Consider the following 20,321-nt stretch of genomic DNA (forward strand, 5'->3'; position numbering starts at 1 on the left):
GAAATCAAATCAATTATGGGGCCAATAGGAGAACTTTCAGTCACATCATCTTCTTCTGAATATCAAAGTGAAGACGATTATCAACCTTTTGCATCAACACCTGTTGCAGCTGCAGCTCCATCCCCACATATGACACCAAAGAACATTTCCAATTCTCGTGAAGTGGTCGGTGCTTTGGATCGAGTCAATCTTCCAGATCGTGGAGCCGTGTTTGTAGCCGCAGCCGTTGCTCAGGCCCTTGGACATAATGTTCCAGATATCACAATCTCCCATAGCTCAATCAGACGGTCTAGAAGACAAGTAAGGCAAGAAGCTGCAACAGCAGAAGCCCAAGAATATTCATTGGACAGACCGCTTCTCTTACACTGTGATGGAAAACTGCTGCCTGATATCAATGGATCTAAGGTAACCGTTGACCGTATTGCTGTCCTTGTCACTGGAAACAGCCAGGAGAAACTTCTGGGAATTCTGAAGATTGATAGAGGTACTGGGGAGTCTCAGGCGAAGGTTTGTGTTGACGCAATTCAAAAATGGAACCTCATGACCCAAATCAAAGGACTTATATTTGATACAACAGCCAGCAACACTGGGCTTTACAGAGGCGCGTGCATCAAGATCGAAGAAGCTCTTGGAACTGAACTGGTCTGGATTGCATGCCGTCACCATATCATGGAAATCATGCTGTCTGATGTCTTCTCCTGTATTTTGGCCCATCTGGAGGTCCAGAAAGCAAACTCTTTAAGCGATTTCAGAAAGAATGGCCATCAATAAATCAAGGTGCTTTTGCTGCAGCAACCGATGAGCTCTTTCAAGATACAGTATTGTGCAGATTGCGGCAAGATATGCTGGATTATTTACCACGTGTCCTCATTGCGCAGCAACCAAGGGATGATTATCAAGAATTATTGCGCTTGTCCCTCTGGTTCCTTGGCGGAGCAGGTGAGAATGTATCATTTCGAGCTCCTGGTCCAACACACCATGCTCGATGGATGGGGAAAGGGATTTATGTGTTGAAAATATTCCTTTTTCAAGCTCAATTCAAGCTGACACCATGAGAAGTCAGGAACATAACCACCATGGCTCTGTTTGTCAGTCTCGTTTACATCAGACAGTGGAATGAAGCATCGCTTGGAATTCGAGCCCCTTACAATGACATTGAACTTCTTTCGCTCCTCAAGACTTACCCCAATCAGATGGTGGCCAGCAAAGCATCCGCAGCCATTTACAGGCACCTGTGGTTTCTCTCTGAACACCTGGTTGCCCTCGCCTTTTTCGGTGAGTGAGTGACCATGGAGACAAAGTAAAAGATGGTCCAGAACCTACAGCATCCACAGTTACCTGACTGTCCTCGGCGGCTACAGATCAAGGATAAAGGGGAACACCTCAAGTTGGAGGACCTTGTGACAAAAAGGACCAGTTCCTTCTGTAATGTTTTGATAGAAGGTGGAATAGCAACCTCTCAAACATTCTTGAAGAAACCTCCTGGTCAGTGGGCAGATGATTCATTGTACAATGACCTACGGGCTCGGTCCTCTCAGCTCAAAGTAGTAAATGACACTGCGGAACGGGGCATCAGCCTAATTCAAAAACATAATGAAACAGTAACCAAGGATGAGGACCAGAAACAATTCCTGCTTAGACTGGTATCAAACCACCATAAGATGATCCCGACTCCAACTAAGGCAGGAGTACAATCATAAATTGTTACGTTACAAACATTTGTATCATATCATATGTGGGACCCCTGATTTCAGAATAAAATTGGGTGACCCCTAAATATTGTTTTCTTGAAGAAAAATTTTGTGTGCTCTTTAGTTATATATGAAGGCATAAAAATAGCCTTGTGGAGAGAGGAAATGTGTTCATTATTTCTTCTGGACCACCCTTATACCCATGTATTAACCGTACCCCAACTTTACCTTTTTTGCCGATAAAAAGTGTGGTTTATACACCGGGAGATACAGTAAATATTGGGGGTGTAATGATACGATGCATGTCATAATACTTATTGCTAGAAGTACCTTTAAAATCAAATCCGAATATCAATCTTATAAAAATTCACCAAGCTTATCTGTGTCCATCTACACATGATATCGATACATCATATTTATTTTTCTCACTCATTTACAAGTTCCCACGCATTTGACTCAAATCCTCCAGTGAAATACTTCAGACCCTTTACAATAGCTAAACTCGACAGGACATTGATTGAAGTTATGCAATCACCGTGGGACACAAGGAGAAGGTGACTTTTCATGAATTAACCCTTCGTTGGACCCAAAGAGGTTTTATCAGAAAGTTTGTTACTTTCTCAAAGTCAAAAATTAACATTCACCCTCATTCAATCACCTTGCTCTTATCTTGCATGTGGAACTGTCTGCCTGAGTCTGTCTCGAGGTCTGCCCTAGGTGCCTTTAATTCTGATGCCCGCAGCCACCTCATAATCTCTTCCATTGCTCCTGAGCTTTTCTGTGTTCTTAAGGTCCCATCTACCTTTCTCCTGCAACTCCTTCTTGTGCTATGGCGCATCTCTACATTCTTGTCCCCATGTTTCCCTTTCGCTATTTTGTGGCAATATCTATTTGTGTTCAAATTGTGATAGTGCAGGTGATAAGACTGTCATCAGAAAAGCAGTGATCACATACGTTGTAGGAGAAGATGGTGAAGTTCTCACATTAGAGGGATTGCCCTCTTTTGATGAATCTTTACCATTCCTGCAAAATACACAACTATAAAAAAAACAAAAAATTCCATGTTGGAAAACAGACTTAATATAGTACGCAAATAAATGCAAATCTCTGTGTGGTGCACAATGACACTTCATGGTAAGAAACTAGTTTCAAAGGTTCACAACCCGAGTATGAAGGAAACACTGGGCACCTCTGTTGTTACAACTTGCAAACATGACGTTGTTTGTAATTACAGTCATTATTGTAAATACTTGACCAGTTTGGTACTAAATTCTGGATCCTGTTCAAGAGTTAAAAAGTGGGCTTTGGAGTTTCATAATGGCAGAGAGCATGAATTGAAGATGACCCCAGGGCAGGGAAGCCTGCAGATTTGATAAACAAAAAATCATTGAAGACGTGAAAGCTATAGTTTTGGAAGATTGACGTTTAACTGTTATGCAGTTTGGTGTCGCTTTTGGCATTCGTGTAGGCCTATTGCAAATTATCCTGAAATAAAATTGGGTAGGAACAAGGTGTGCACATGAAGTAGACATTCACGACGCAACGAGGAAGTGTGTGACGACTGCTGGCAACAACCTTGACTTGATGGACTACAGATAAGATCAAGAGATGATTTGTTTCTGGAAACAAGACTGAACTACTACCGTGACCCCTGAGTGCAAACAGCAATTTGTGCAGTATAAACATCCATTTTATGTGATACTAAAGGAATTCAAGTTTGCAAAGAAGATCTCATGTACCAGTTTTGGGATACTAATGGTGTGCTGTGTATATTGACTCCATGTCAAACAAAGTGACAATCACACGTTCAACAGTATACATACTTGTGCAGGACTGCATTATTCAATGAAGGAAAATTTGACAATTTCATAGAAATAAATAAAGTGCCACGTCATTACTTCTGTACAACAATGCCTCAGCACACGTTGCAAGAGTTTCAACTGCTGCTTATAAAGTGGTTCTGAAGAACTCTTGCATCCTACCTATTATCCAGATGTGGCACCCAGCATCTTTCATCTCTTTCTCTCATCACGTGCATTGCAGTACAATAGACTGCTTTGGGAATTCCCGCAAGATGATGACTTGCTAAAGACTTGAGAGTTACTAACGACCTCTTACTGTTAATCTGATCGATGTCACAAATCACTCAGTTGGAGTTGTAGTACGTACATTTAGAAGTCATCCCTTATGCTGAACTAAACGCCATCTAAAATGGCTCTTTCCATTGATCAGCAAAACACTTCATCAGAGTTCACTCTAGTTCCAGTCCTCAGGTGGAGTTAATTTTTTCTAGAGTTCATTTTTGGGGTACAGGTTATACATCTAAACTGGTGTTCTGAGAATTTGATCTGAAAACTGCCCTGTGTATTATACATGATAGCGCATTATACATGACAGCAGATCATACAGCAATAGATTATACACAATAGCACATTATACAGGAGTGATGATGGTATGTTGAAAAATAAAGCGGTTCGTGTCTGTGATAGGCTGAGAATATTTTAAACACCCCTCAAACGACACAAAGGGACATCTTGATTCAAACTGAGCGATTTATAATAATCGTTAAGAGCTTGATCAAAACTCATGTAGGATCAAGAAGCTCATTGCTTTCAACCTCTGTCCTGCAACCATGATAGACAATTAAATGTAAGCAAAGTGGAAAAAAAAACTTTTGAATAAGAAAAATTAGTCACAAATCACATTCGAGAAATAACATTCCAATTAACAAGTAAACAATAAAATCAAACTGAAGCAAGTCATTATGTACAGTGTACCGGATGATTAAACTGTGTAATAAAAAACAATTCAACTCTAACTGAATCCTTTTAACAGGCTATAAACCATTGTGAAATATTCACAAATACAGTCTTTAAATCTAACTTACATATTTTCTCAGTTCCAAAATCAACATCTAATTTAGGTTGGTTGGCCTGTGGTATTGCATCAAAATGTAGCAGGAACAACATTAACAAACACATTGTGAAAATGAATGAATATGTTGAAAAATAAAGTGGTTTGTATTGTTGGACTCATTTCGTATCCATGATAGGCTGAGAATATTTTAAACACCCCTCGAACAACACAAAAGGGACATTTGGATTCAAACTGAGCGATTTATAATAATCATCAAGAGCTCAATCAAAACTCACCTGGGATTATAATAACCATGGTTAGATGTCCGTTTTCTCCAACTAAGAGAGACAGTTACATGTAAGTGAAGTATGGGGGAACTTTTGAAGGAAATTTTTTTTGGTCATCAATCACATTTTGTAAAATAAATATCCCAAGTAAAATAAATTAAATATAAATCAAACCGAAGCAAGTCAATGCATCATCTTTAAATCAAACTTACATTTTCTTAGTTACAATATGAACAATCTATTCAGGTTGACCCATTTGGTGTTTCCATCTGAGAACACAGCTATTCAACGCTGAGGTCTCAGGTTCTAACCCTAAATACAGTGCCGCTTTGTCCATCATCTCCTCACGTTCCTATAATACATGTGAAAGTACGTGGATGTCTTTGTGTAGCAGATGATTTATAAACAAACAGGTTCGCTGATAAAATCCCCATGAGTTCTCAATTACAACCAAAAATAAAAATAAAAAAAAACTTTCTAGAAGCATGCTCTTTACACATTAGTTTTGCGAATGCTCATTAGTTTTGCTACAACTATTGTGAACCCTTCTTCACAGTAGTTTTCTTTAAAAAGAGGCCAAAGCTCAGAAGAGACTGGACCCAAAGGGCCAAAACTATCAGCAAGGTGGAGAACATGTGGACAAAGTACCTAGAGACAGACAGAAGAACAAAATGATAAAAGGAAGATCATTGGGCTGCTCATAAAGTGGTTCGGCCAGAGCAACCAATCTCGGCGGTGGGGAATTGAAGAATTAACGAGACGATCATGAGCTGTCATTTTCAAGAACCCCACGAGAGAAGGGGGATAAAGCACTTGAAAAGCAAGTCATATGAATCGACATAATTCTTGATTTCTCCTAATGCCCAAGCATCATCTTCCAGTCTGGTGATGGAAGGAGATAAAAAGGGAAGTTTTGCCAAATCTATTTGATATAAAAGACGAGGCAAAAATGTAATAAGAGGAAAGAAAAAAGTTTTTGACGAATTGCATTTTACCAATAGGGGAAAGCCTGTACAAATATTACAAGATGAACATGCATTACATCATTGAAGGACAAGGACCATGGAACAATGGAAGTACATATGTTAGTTGGTTTGGGAGTAGTGAAGTGGTGCTGCCCTGTTCTGGTTATAACCTGCTTTAGGTCCGCAAGCTCGACATCTTGGCAGTTGTATCTGCTGTATTATTAGTCAGGTGGCAAATGACAAAAGAAACGTATCCAAAAAGAAAAGTCTTCACCTCATGAAACACACGATGCCAATGATCACCACAATGAGAAGTAGAAACAAAAAAATCACATCTAGGGGTAGGAAGGAAAACAGATTCAGACATTATAGTATAGCAGAAGTTTAAGTAAGATACTACACTGTTTATTGCATCATAAACACAACAACTTATTCTTAAGAACATTTAACTAAATTAAAAACACATGATACAAGGTATAATACCCATAAAATGGAAAAAGCACACCAAACTTATGATGCATAACCTTACATTCATGTTTTATAAACTACTAGCAGGTATACCCAGTGTTGCCCAGTGCTGTTCTAATGCTGCGAGCATTTTGAACAAATCAAATTTTGTTTTTTTTTTCTTCTTTTTTTGTGGGAGCATAAAACATCCCTACACCCACTAAGGAATGGGGTTGGGGATCACTTAATATTACCTTTTCATATAGCTGCAAAGGCTTAGACACTATAGTATAGAGCGATGAAAATTTTTTTTTAAAAATACAACTTTATTTCCAAAATTTTCAAATATTTCTTTCTTTTGTTGAAAACACTCCCACACACTCATTCATGAACCTCTGAAAGTTTGGCAAAGATACGTTTGGCCATTTCTGAGAAAAATGGCAAATGACATGCACGCACACACAATAAACGAGCAGAGATAACGGTGTTGCCTGGTGCTCTTCTAATCCTGTTCGTATTTTGAAGAAATGACTTTTTTGTGAGAATTTTTCCGTTTTTCTCAGAGATGGCTGAACGGATCTTCATCAAACTTTCAGAGGTTCATCAGTGAGTGCCAGGGAGTGTTCTAAGCTAAACAAGAGTGACTGCACTGTGGACAGAACCAGTATCACAAATATATATATATATATATATATATATATATATATATATATATATATATATATATATATATATATATATATACACATACATACATACACACACACACACACACACACACACACACACACACACACACACACACACACACACACACACACACACACACACACACACACACACACACACACACACACACACACACACACGCCTGGTGTTGGCACAGTGGTTAGGGCAGTGGCTTGGGACCCAAAAGGTCCTGAGTTCAAGCCCTGTTGGGACACTGAATGAATAAATATATATATATATATATATATATATATATATATATATATATACATATATATACATATATATACATATGTGTCGAGAACACCAGGGGGTCGACTCAGCCTGCCATCCTTCCGAGGTCGGCGAAATGAGTACCAGTTGTACTGGGCCCGGTGTATGCCCCGGTTAGAATAGGTGTACCATATCTGTGTGTGTCGTAAGAGTCGACCAGGGTTGCGTCAGGAAGGGCATCCAGCGTAAAAACCTATGCCAAATCATTATGCGGACAACAAAACGAAATAGAGCGAAATGGAGACGGTTGATCCGCTGTGGCGACCCCAAACGGGAGATAGCTGAAAGATATATATATATATATATATATATATATATATATATATATATATATATATATATATATATATATATATATATATTTATAAATATATGCATATGCCTTCTTTGTCCACTGAACTCCTTCATGACGACTCATGTCCCACATGTCTCCAGAGATGACAAGTGACCCAGATTTCACATGTTTGACCCGCTTTGTTTCTGAAAACCCGCAGACCCATTTTAATGTGGATAAAACCCGTATTTCATGAAAAGTATGATCAATTTTAAAAACGCAATGTTTTACTTCCACTCCACTCACAAGGATTGACACACAGACCATCTTAATGCAAGGTATCACTGAAGTGTCTAAGGTAACGGCTGTGTGACGTCATGAGCTTTCTCTCACGGAAGGCCATGACGACGTCCTCCAGGATTCTGCACCCAGTATCACGTCATTTCCGATCATCTGAACCATATTGCTGTCACCACAAATCAATCGATGTGCGATTTTCAATTCGCTCTTCGAATTCTTGGTGATATTTATCAGTACTGTACTTTCGAGTATTTTGAATGGCAGGATTTGATTCGGATTGTTTTCAATCATACAAGGAGTCCACAAATTATCAAATTCAAACTGTAATAAAAAATAATTAAATAGAATACATGATACCATGTAATAACAAAGACTGATAGAGTTACAGGTTTGAGTACAGTGCAGGATCCCATCCTATTCCATTGGCTGGAGGGCATTGTCCCATTTCATTCATGTTTGTTTCCGTTTGAATTCGGAATGGTAACTTGTGGCATGAGATATCATTTATGTTGTTGTTTCGTATGCAGCCTGTGCCTGCTGGTTGCATCATTTTTTTCTGGAAGCACTGTTGTGCCACTGATGCAGTGCCCCTGTTACCAGTAAGCTTGTACTCATTTTGCCAACCTTGAAAAGATGACAGGATGAGTCAATCCACCTGATGTTATTTCAACAGCACAACAGGAGTTCAAACTCAAGACCCTAGGATCTTAAGCCAGCCACATTAGCCGTTAAGCCAACACCAGGCACGTTTCTTTGATGAGAAGGGTAGACGCGGAGCCACTACTTGGCCTTATGTTTAAAGCAGTTCATCACACATACTTGTCCTTCCTCATAGTAATGCCGAAGAGGAAAGCATCTTCTCACCTGTTCGCAAGAACAAGACCGATTGCCAACGGCGCTTGTCAAATGAGATCACCTGCTCTCCTCACATGCAAAACCAACTCATTCTGTAAAACGCTGGGACATAAGTTCGATCCTGCGAGAGATCTCATCAGAAAGGCCAAGAAAGCCTGTGGTGAACACAATGTCAAGCACAGTCACATGAAGTGACGCATCCGTCAGGTCCTGGCCATATCAGTTTGATCAATCTCTGATCATTTGTTGCTTCAGTATCGTTGAGATGAGTCTATCCTAAGACTGTAATGTTCAGTAAAAAATTTTGAGATGAGTTCTGAACAGCTGCAAGACTACCTCATCAATAAACGACCAACTCGGTATTCTGGTGTACTTAGTGTCACTGACATCTCGAATAACGATTTTACCACGTTTGGAAAAATAAATAAATAAAATAAAAACCTGCTTTCCATTCCTACTAACCCGCCTAATGCGTTTAGCCCACCGGAAAACCAAGATGGAGGCTCGATCATTTTGGCTGGGTGCTATGGTGGGTGGAGTCAAGCGACAGATGTGGGTGTGGTTTGGCAGCTGTCTGACCAATGGGTGCGCATTTCAAAAATCAACCCCCGACAAAAACCCCAATAACAACATGAAGGTCTTGCAGACAAACCTGCAACAAGTTGCAGGTAAAAAAAAAAGGTTGAAAATTTTGAAACAAAAAAAGTTGGATTTTTTTTTTATTTTTTTTTAAATCGCTCTTGTGCCTAAGCCTTTGTAGCGATGTGAAAGGTACGATTAAATGGTCCCAGATGCCATTCCTTAATGGGTGTGGGGAAGTGTTTTAGGCCCCCACAAAAAATGGGAAAAAACAAAATTTTATTTCTTATAAATGTCAACAAGATTAGAGCAGCACCAGAAAATTCTGGTAACCCTGGCTCATACTAGATCCCATAAGTCATATATGTTTATTATTGTAAATTAATAGCCTTCAAAACGTGTATGAAGCAAATTGCTTAAGTAAATAAGAAGAACAGTGTCATTTTAGGGTTTCAGTCCATACTTTGTGTGTCCGTCCTTTGCCTTCTTGAGTACCATCACTCCTTTACCAATGTTTCCTGTATACAACTGAAGCACTCCTACAGGAATATTGTTCCATATACCATGAAGCACATTCCACAGTTTGATAAGGTTAGTTGGGTTCCTCTTCTTTTTCTCTCAGTTTCCAGATAATCCCATATGACCACGATGGGACTCATGTACAGACTCTGGGGTGGCCATTCTCACACTTGGAACACACCAGCTATAACCTTGTTCTCCAAATATTGTTTTACTCTATTGAAAGCGTGTTTTGGATCAATATAAATTGTTGGAAAATGAGTCGTCTTTCGATTAAACAATTTCCATAAAGAACTGCGTGGTGCTGCAATATGTGCTAGGACTTCTCTTTTGTTAGTGTCCCATTAATTTTAACAAGTTTTCCTACACCAAAAGCTGAGATACAACTCAGACAGTCACAGAGCCTCCCACATGTTTAACAGTAAGTTGAAATCATTGCATGTTGTAATGTTCTCTAGGTCTTCTGCGTTCAAACTGGCATCCCATAGGTCCAAAAAGTTCAAACTTCAATTCATTAGACCGGAGTTCCCGATTCCATTGTTCAATCATGCCCTTCACCTTATTCTGTGGTTTCAGTCATGGTTTGTTTGCTGCAATCAGCCTCATTCTGCACACAGTAATGGATGAGATGTTCATGTTCAGGCCTGCTCTCATTTAATGTGTCAGTTGCTTACTTGATTTTCTTCTATTGTGTAAGCTGAGCAACTTCAAGTGGTTATCCTTCTTTGGGGACGTTCTTCTGGGTCGTCTTGGCCTTTTCTTGTTTTGTTTCTCTCAGAGATTGCAAAGTGTACTTCACACCATCGTTGGAGATCTTCAGCTTTTCTGCTGTTTTCTTCATCATGTGCCCTGATTCTCGCAGAATTTGGATCGGCACATGCTGTTCTGTTGAATGTTGCTTCCTTGACGCCATTCTGAACCCACTCATAGACATTCAAGCAACGGAACAAGCTGATGAAAACTTTTATTGTGCTTTGTTGAAATTCACATTAATGTAACTGGTGTTGATTACTTAAATAATTTATTTTCATTTACTGTACAAAAATCCACAAACTGTTTCCTGTCTATTTTCTTTGTGATAAGTGGATATTACCAACACGTGATAATTTAATATGAAGAGCAAAAATAAAACTTTTTCAATTTCCTAATTTATTTTATATACTGTACTTAAAGGTATATACCTGGACTTAAAACTGGGATAATAAATTGACTTTCATAATATGAATTATCTACTTATGTTGCACACTTACAACTTCCCACAAATGTTTGACGTGGAAAAGCACACAAAAGTGAAAATATCCCAAACTTTTGAACAACACTGCTCATTTTCCATGAATTATAATTCCTGCAAAAATGATTTGAAAGCAAGACCATGAAAGAAAATTCCCATGAATATAAAGTAACCTACAGCATTATAACTTTGGGCCTTGACAAAACCAATCGCATCAATATCTTGGTATTTCAGTCTTTTCAATGTCTCTTTTAAAACAGTGATCTTTTAAAGGCTCATGAGGGGGCACATGAAGGAGATAAGGACATTGATATAAATCAGTATACGTTTACGTGGGAGCTGGAAGGATGGCCTCCACACCCTAGGAGGTGCACGCACTCGCCTCTAAGCTGTCAAGGCTGGGTTTGAAACCCGACCCAACTATAACCTGTCATCCCGGTGTTTCATCAATGTGTGTACTGTCACTCAGATGAATGTTATCCCATCTATTGGTACTTGTAGGTGGACATTAAAGGTCACACAGTGTCCTTTGCGAAGAGTAGGCGTGATATCAGTGACCCATGAACAAATTCCAAATTCCTGCCCTAACTTTAGTCGAACGCCAGGTCTGGCTCGCCAGTTTGTGAAAGACTAAGGACAAGCTTTTCCAATACCACAAGAACGTGGGAATAACTGTGACCATTAAGGAATAATAATGATACTAACACACTGCCGTCCACATGGTGCACACAGGCAAATAAACATGACCCCCACCCTCCTTTTGCTCCCCCACCTCAAGCTGCTCCAGTCGGGAGTGGGTATTCTGTTTCTAGTTAGCAAAACTAACTCAACAATACCCATCATAAAATAAAATTGAAACAAGAAGGAAATGTACTTACAGAACAGACTAATTATTTTGTACTCTCTGTCGATGGAGCCATAATTGTTGTGAATTTTGCACGTTACTCGAGAATAAATAAAAATCTCCCATGGTTGCTTTAGTGCAATCTCCGAATGAAAGATGCCATTTGTGTAATTCGATTTGTTGCTCTGGAATAAACAAAACACAGCAAAATATTAATCTTATGACAGCAAGGAAAAACACAAGCTCAACATGGGGAATTGGAAAGTTATTAAAGGTGGCTTGAGAGTAAATGCAAATAACCTCACCTCTTCGACAATTGCACCTTCCCAATTAACCCCAGGTTTGGGAAAAGCATTAGCATGACAAGAAATATATTTACTGGATAGTAACAGCATGACATGGGACACAGTCTGGTTCTCAAGGAGCTCCGGTGAGCCTGAAAAAGAAAGATTTTCGAGTGAGAGGGGTCCTTGGAAGACAGGAGGGTGGAAGGAAATATCTACAAGAGACGAAATGCAAAAGGCATATCAACCATCATTCCAGATGAAAAGCAAAATAGCCTTCCCTCCAAAAAGTAGGAACAATTAAATGCAAAAAATACCTCGACCTCAGATTTAAACAAACACACCTCAGAGCATGTGCTGCTTATTCACTTGACGGACGACGACGATGACAAATCCCTAACAAATTACTATCCTCTATAATCATTATGCCAGGAGCCTTATAACATAATCCTGTGAATACCTTACAATCCCAAATCTTGAATCACACATCCTCCATCTCAGATCATTGTCTAATTTCTTCACTTTATAAATATACTGTGATGTGTATGCGAAAGGGTAGGGGCAGAAAGTGAACCTGATTTTGTGCTATCAGCTTTGCCTTGAAGTGGCGGGGCTTGTAACCATACATGAGGCCATGTGCTAATTAATTACTTAGAGCTGCAAGGATTTTTGTAAGTCTGTTTGTACCTGTCTTACCAACATCTTTTTCATGATTATAACCTTCTCTCCCAATATAAACTCCGCCATCTTACCCCATCAAGCCGCCATTTATGGTTCGGTGGGAGGTGGGAGGAGTGAGACCAGATATAAAATGACAAAGCACTGCCAGATTAACAACAGGTCTGTCTGTGGTGTAAGGGAAGGGCCTCCGATTCCACCACTTCTACCGAAGGGGAGAGGGGAGGGTGGGTTCATAGGTTGTGACTGAAAAGACTGAGCAGTTGTAGAGACAACACTGCAAAGGGCAGAGGAGCTCCTTCTGAGCCAACGGCCATCCATATCTGGTACCAAAGTGTATCTGCGGACGTCCTTCTGCATTTGGGTTACATTTTTCTGGGAGGTTTGTGGCAGGATTTGTACTTCAGGTGAGGTCAGGTATGGGAGCATGCACCGGAGCAGCATGTCGCTGCATACACTTTCCGCAGGTACTCCAGGAGCCTCCGTCTGGCCATCCCCCAGGCAGATGCCTAGCCCATCCCCATCTCCTTGAGATGCTGATCAACCTGCTGCAATCACGAGGCACATGGTTGGCACACTGGCCTCCTCCACTCACGAGACTCCCTCACTGAGAGAATCTGATGAGCAGGATCAGCATCAGGAAAATGAGCCACACGTCCATACAGTTGCAGCTGATGCTCACAGATTATGCAGGTAACAAATCTCATTTGAGTCTCTCTCAGCAACTGGTCGTTGGACACAAAATCCGACCAGCAATAGCAAAGGATACTCCGAAGAAACCTGGTACCAAAGGAATTAAGTCTCCAACTCAAATCCCTGGTCAGCGTCCAAGTCTCACATCCATAGAGCAAGACTGGAAGTACCAAGGACGTGAAGACTTGGACTTTCGTCCTCCCACACAGGTACCGGCAGCACCACACCCCATGATCCAGTGAATCCATGACTCCCCAGGCCCAACCCAAATGTCTGTTGACTTCTGACTTAGAGCCAGCAGAGACATATCACTGCCAAGGTAAGTGAATCTCTCCATGACCTCAACATCCTCAGCACAAACAGGCACAGACAGGACAGCAGCATCCAAGATGTCAATGAAAGCCTGGATCTTAGTTTTGACCCAGGAAACCCATAATCCCAGTGACTCCGACTCCTCATTCAGCACCTCGAAGGCCCCCAAAAGGATATCTGAAGTCTCCGCAAAGATGACTGCATCATCTGCAAAATCAAGGTCGGAGATCTTGACATTCCCAAATGATGCACCACAGCTTGATCTCTCCAACATCCTTCCCAGAATCCAGTCCATACAAGTACTGAAAAGTGTGGGGGCCAGTACATACCTCTGACAAACTCCAGCAACAACTGGAAATAAGTCAAAGATGGTACCACCACATCTCACAGCACTCTCAGTACCAGAGTAGAGTTCAAACATCAGATCGATCAGTTTTGGTGGCACCCCACGAAGACCAAGAATCCTCCAGAGGGCATCGCGATTCACTGAATCAAATGCTTTACAGAAATAAACATAAGCTGCAAGCAGCCCCTGCCGAAACTCTCATCTGCATTTGGTGAGTACCCAAAGAGCAAGGATAGTCAATCGTTGACCTCTTTGGTGTGAAGCATGACTGCTCTGAACGCTGGTGCTCAAGCAGATGGTGGCAAACCCTATCAATAATTATCCGAGCAAAGACCTTGCCCGGCACTGAGAGCAGCGTCATCCCTCGGTAGTTGTTGCAGTCTTGGCGATCACCCTTCCCTTTCCAGAGAGGGACAACAAGGCCCCTCTTCCAGTCAGTTGGGATGATGCCTGTGTTCCAGGCAGAGCACAGAACTGCATGCAACAACATGAATGCAGCATTTCCACCAGCTTTGAGAAGTTCAGCATGGATGCCACAGATCCCAGGAGTTTACCCATTTCAACTGGTTCACCGCAGCCTGTGTTTCCACAAACTAAGGTGGACAACAGTTGATTGGAGGGTCAGCAACAGTGATTGTAACACCCCTGACGTCCAACTCGACAGCTGGTGGATCAGCCTGGTTCAACCGCTCAAAGTAACCGGCCCAGCGGGCCTTCACTTCAGACTCCTCTGTCACGAGCCTACCACCCTCTGTTCTAACTGCAGTACACCGAGGGATGGGCTTGGATGAACGCAATGCACAAATTCCCCTGGAAGCTGGATGAGAATCGCTTTACCACAGGTGATGCTTTACCCCCTCACAGATTCCTTACACATAGGCCTCCTTGTCCACCCTGAGTGCACGTACAGTTTTACACCTCAGCTCCCTGAACAGCTCAGCTCTGCCATTCAGCCTGGCCCTGCGACTCTGGTCAATGGTATCCAGTGTTCCTTGAGAGACAAAATTCTTCTTTGCCCTTCGGTGAGTTCTAAGACATCCACCAGCAACATCAGGGACGGTGGGCTTGAAGGCGCTCCACAACTCTTCAGGATCTCCCAAAGTACCCAGACCCCGAAATGTCCACTCAAAAGCTTGTTCGCAAACTCCTCAGCTACCCTCTCATCCTTCAGCTTGCCACATCCAGCCTCGGCTGGGATGGTACCATTCTCCTGCATTTAAGATGCAACATAAGAGTTGCTACAAGCCGGTGGTCAGTATTGAGGAAATGAGCACTCCGGTAGACCCTGCAGTTCTGGATCATCCTCCAGTGACTATCAACGAGTGCATGTTCAATCTCCTTTGCCACACTGCCAGCATTGGAATACCACGTCCAGTGATGAGCCTGTGGGTGCTGAAACCATAAACCAGCCACCCTAAGTCCATGACTTTTTGCAAAGTCAAGGAACTTAGTACTATTCCGGTTCACATTTCCAGACCCATGGGGACCAACACAAGTGTCATAACCTTCCCTATCAGTTCCAGTCAATGCATTGAAATCCCCCAAGACTAGATGTGTATCTTGCCTGGAGCACTGATCAACCACAGACTTGAGTGTGGCATAGAATGTGTCCTTCACGGTGAGATCACTCACTTCAGTCGGAGCGTAAACAGAGATCAGGGAAAAGACACCCAAGGAGTGACGAATCCTTAGTCTCATGATACGCTCGTTGACTGGTGTTATCCCTCTCTGGGAAGGGAAGGGTGATTGCTGGGACTGCAACAACTGCCGAGCGGTGATGCTGCTCTAAATGTCAGGCAAGGTCTTTGCTCAGATAATTCTTGATGGGATTCGCCACCATCTGCTTGAGCACCAGTGCCCAGAGCAGTCGGGCTTTACAACAAAGAGGTCAACGATTGACCGTATCCTTGCTCTTTGTGTCCTCACAATGCAGATGAGAGTTTCGGCAAGGGCTGCTTGCAGCCGATATTGATCTCTGCAAAGTGTTCAATTTAGTGAATCATGATGCCCCCAGGAGGATTCTCAGTCTTCATGGGGTGCTACCAAAACTGATCGATCTGATATCTGAACTATACTCTGGTACTCAGAGTGCTATGAGGTGTGTTGGTTCCATGTCCGACCTATTCCCGTGTTGTTACTGGAGTTCATCAGGGGTGTGTACTGGCTTGTATGAATTCTTCAGGGGTGCACACTTTTCAGCATTTGTATGGACTGGATTTTGGGGAGGATGTCCGAGAGATCAAGCTGTGGTGTATCATTTGGGAATGTCAAGATCTCTGACCTTAATTTCACAGATGCTGCAGTCATATTTGCGAAGACGCTGGGGGCACTCCTTTTGGGGACACTCCTTTTGGGGGCACGGAACGAGGAGTCTGAGCCGCTGGGATGATGGGTTTCCTTCGTCAAAAATAAGATTCAGACTTCCAATCACATTTTGGATGCTGCTATGTTGTCTGCTCCTGTTTGTGGTGAGGATGGTGAGGTCATAGTGAGATTCACTTCCCTTGGCAGTGATACTCACGTCTCTGCATGTTGTGAGCCAGAGGTCATTAGATGTTGGAGTCGGGCCTGGAGAGTGATGGATTCACTGGATCATGGGGTGTGTCACTGTGGGTTCCTATGCAGGATGATGAAAGTTTGTGTCTTTAAATCCTTGGTGCTTCCAGTCTTGCTCTATGAATGTGAGGCTTGGACTCTGATCAAGGATCTGAGATAGAAACTTAACTCCTTCAGTACCAGGTCACTTCGGAGAATCTTTGGCTATCTTTGGTCAGACTTTGTGTCCAATGAGCGTTTGCTGAGAGAGACTCAGATGACATTTGTTTCCTGTATAGTCCATTAGTGTCAGCTGCAGCTGTGTGGATATGTGGCTCGTTTTCCTGACACTGATCATCCTCACCAGATGATCTCAGTGAGGGAGGCTCATGGGCAGAGGAGGTCAACGGGCTGACTACATGCCTTGTGTTTGCAGCTGGTTGATTGGCATTTCAAGGAGATGGAAATGGGCCAGGCATCTACCTGGGGAGTGCCAGATGGAGGCCCCTGGAGTACTGGCAAAAACTGGATGCAGTGACAAGCTTCTCCAGTGCATGCTCCCATATCTGACCTGACCTGACCTGACTTGACTGCAGTTAGAGTTTGGTTGCCAGAATATATGGGGAGCTTTCCTAGCTGGTCTTTATGTCGTGTCAGAATGATGATGTGAGACTTCCCATATTTACTGCAGTTATTACTATACTTTTAAAAAGTACTATATTTGCATGAACTACAAGTATATTCCTTATTCTAACAATAAATTAGCTGTGTACAATGTAAGCACTTTCCAGAGTGCAGGACATGATGGACTCCCATAAAATGGTAAAGTACAGATGCATTAAGAGCTGATAAACATACCCTGGATGGTGAGGTAGTCACTTTCGCTCTCTTGAAGTTCAGGCATATTGGCGAGTTTAGCGGAGCAAGTATATTTCCCACTGTCCTGATAGTCAGCATTAGTGATTTGCTGATTCTTATCTGTAGTCATGAGAACATCATCCTGTGTGCAGGTATGAGAATTATAATAGTATTGAGAAAGTAAAAGCCACTTATCTGGACATGATTTGAGATCTGCAGACAATGTACAACTTATAGACTCTGTTGAACAATGTGCTTTCTGTATTAGCTTTTCTAATCTCTCTCAGGTTTTTCTCAATGCACTGCATTTCTTAAAATGAATTTGACCTTGTTAAACATGTCCTATTTCTCATCATTTAATTTACTTTGTGATACTTATTTTTAATTTCATATTCATCCTTTTTGAAACACCCACCTTCTTCCATCGGTAGTCCACTGAACCTGATGCATGAGCGGAGCATGTCAAGGATATGTTTTCTCCTTTGTTGACTGGCAGAGAGAAACCTTGCAGAGAAACTGGATCTAAATCTGTACCCAGAAATAAACAACATAAACTTTAAGGAAAAAAATGTTTTATGCTCTGAAATAAATAATACATGACAAAGATAATGATAAAATGAGGCATATTGGTTTGCAGGTGGAAACAGGAGGCAAATGGACGACATTTCTGGTGTGATTACAAAACTGTGTTATGGCGACTTAGATTTGCAAGAATTTGTTCAGTAAAGGATGATTTTGTGGAACGTGCTGAGAAGGTTTTTTCCCATCATGTTAAACAGGTGATATTTGGCTGATTGTTTGATCAGGTCTTGTGAGAAGGTCTTTAGACACCATCATCACCTTTTATTTAAGTTTGGTTGATTTTCGTGTGAACAAGTTTTGATTGCATTGCATTTTATATTACAATAATTAATTATTTTTGTGAGGGAAATTATTTTATTAATATTGTTGTTCATTTCCGCCACTCCGGCGTGCGGACGACCGCCTTTAGCTCAATTGCGGCCGCGCGTGCCCACCGAACGTGGCAATCTAGTCGCAGCTTCCAGATCAACGCCGAAACCCAGCTACGGGTGTTTTTAACACACCATAAACCAGCCAACTCTTCTGTCCACGCGCTACAGGGTCGATCGCCGAATTGTCGATGTACGTAATTATTCGCGCGGACAGAAATGCCGGGAGTTTATACCTCGACGGAGCCTGCACGAAAACGAGCCGCTTAAGCAGCTCGTTCCGTATGTGATTGCCGAGCAGTTTTATATCGCCAAGCCCCGTCGTACCAGATGTACGGTTTATCAGCTTATAATCAGCCAGCTAATATCCCGAAGGCAATTATAGCAGTCAATGTAGGAAATGACACAACGAGCAGGTTAACATTCAAACAATGGGGGTATTTATTTTAAACGCACATATGTAATGAATGGGGAAATGGGACAGGACACGAGAAAAAACCTACAGCCGATGTCTATTTGTTATGTACACAATCATGCACTTAACAGCTTGTTACTTATGGACAAGGCGCCACAGACTTTCATGCAAAACCCCAGAAAGAAAGAACTGGATTCGTGAGCCTTTACAATAGCTCAGCACCGGGATGAACGAAGGGGCTCCGAGAGACCGAGCGGGCTACCTGGCCACCCTCATGGTGACTCGCTGGGTCCTGGTTCGGCGACCCTCGATGTCTGTGCCTGGACCCCCGAGCTCCGACTGGCTTCCTTGGTCGGCCGGCCTCCACTGCGGCCTGGTCTAGCCGACGATGTGTTGGAGGAGTGAATGGCTCTTGACTCAGGCCTCCTAGTCGCGCAGGTGAACCCCCAGCGAACCAACTGCCCGGACTCCGAACTCTCCAGCTCCCAACGGGGCGTCTCTCCACTCCCACCGCCAACTGCAAGCCACAAACTCCAGACTCTCTCCAATGGCCCAGCCCAACTCAAGCCCAACTTCCAACTCAACTCTGTTCTCGGCGTTCCAGCACGGCTCTTTATTCAGTTCGGAAGGGGGGAGGGGGTGCTTGCTCTTTCACCTTCGACCCTTCACCCCCGGCTGGCTCCGCCCCTCTCACTTTCGATTGGCCAGCTCCTTCATAGGGTAAGGCCTTTCTGATCCGTTTTGCAAGTCATGCTTGCACGCGGACGTGGTTGAAATCACCGGCTAAAAGCGGACGTGGTTGAAGATCACCGTAAAACGCGGCCGTGGGTTGTCGTTGTTGTTGTTATTATTGTCGTTAAAATAAAAGATAGAGACAGAATAACGGCAAACTGAAGATGCACAGCCCGGCACACGAATAATTCCCGTTGTACATTGGTGGGGAAATCTAACCTGGAACACACACTTATCGACATAACTGATCTTCGGGGAACCTGAATAGTGATCTGTGAATTTTCACAACCGTAACAATATTATTGATTAAACATACTGTATACGTATGTGAGTATTAAATAATGGAGGTATTTAGAGGAAAATACAAAAAAAAAAAAAAATTTATAAAATACATTATAAATAAGCATTAATATAATTTACTGGTGGTTGCTCAGATAGGCAATGCAGCATGTTAAAATCGGTTATTAATGACAGTTAGAATATTTGAATAACAGTTTGAGTCGATGGTTAAGACACTGTCACACCTTGATGATTTAGCCAGCGTATGCCGACTTATGAAAAATTTGTCAAAAACGCTGGCACACGTCGAATACGTTATGGGTAAGTTTTGTATACGTTAAGAGCACGCTGAAAAACACTGCCAAACATCGTAGTACGCTGGCTTTCAT

At 42.1% G+C, this 20,321-nt stretch overlaps 1 protein-coding gene across 4 annotated transcripts in view; it reads right to left on the reverse strand.

Annotated features, from left to right (window-relative positions):
* The window catches only part of LOC147030129 (CD166 antigen-like), a 91,600-nt gene that overhangs the window by 8,427 nt on the left and 62,852 nt on the right, over nt 1–20,321 (reverse strand). For 3 of the 4 annotated variants that reach the window (XM_085873847.1, XM_085873848.1, XM_085873845.1), the window contains exons 9-15: nt 17,972–18,084; nt 17,557–17,698; nt 12,156–12,286; nt 11,885–12,035; nt 6,074–6,134; nt 4,844–4,885; nt 2,646–2,729 (exon numbers count right to left, since the gene is read on the reverse strand). In XM_085873847.1, the coding sequence (XP_085729973.1) occupies nt 2,646–2,729; nt 4,844–4,885; nt 6,074–6,134; nt 11,885–12,035; nt 12,156–12,286; nt 17,557–17,698; nt 17,972–18,084 (724 nt within the window). The remainder of the gene's footprint in view (nt 1–2,645; nt 2,730–4,843; nt 4,886–6,073; nt 6,135–11,884; nt 12,036–12,155; nt 12,287–17,556; nt 17,699–17,971; nt 18,085–20,321) is intronic. The other variant, XM_085873846.1, reaches the window with a different exon arrangement.

The sequence above is a fragment of the Eptatretus burgeri genome, chromosome 3, assembly GCF_056783735.1.
Source record: "Eptatretus burgeri isolate ZD-2024b chromosome 3, Ebu_testis_v1, whole genome shotgun sequence".
NCBI lineage: Eukaryota > Metazoa > Chordata > Myxini > Myxiniformes > Myxinidae > Eptatretus > Eptatretus burgeri.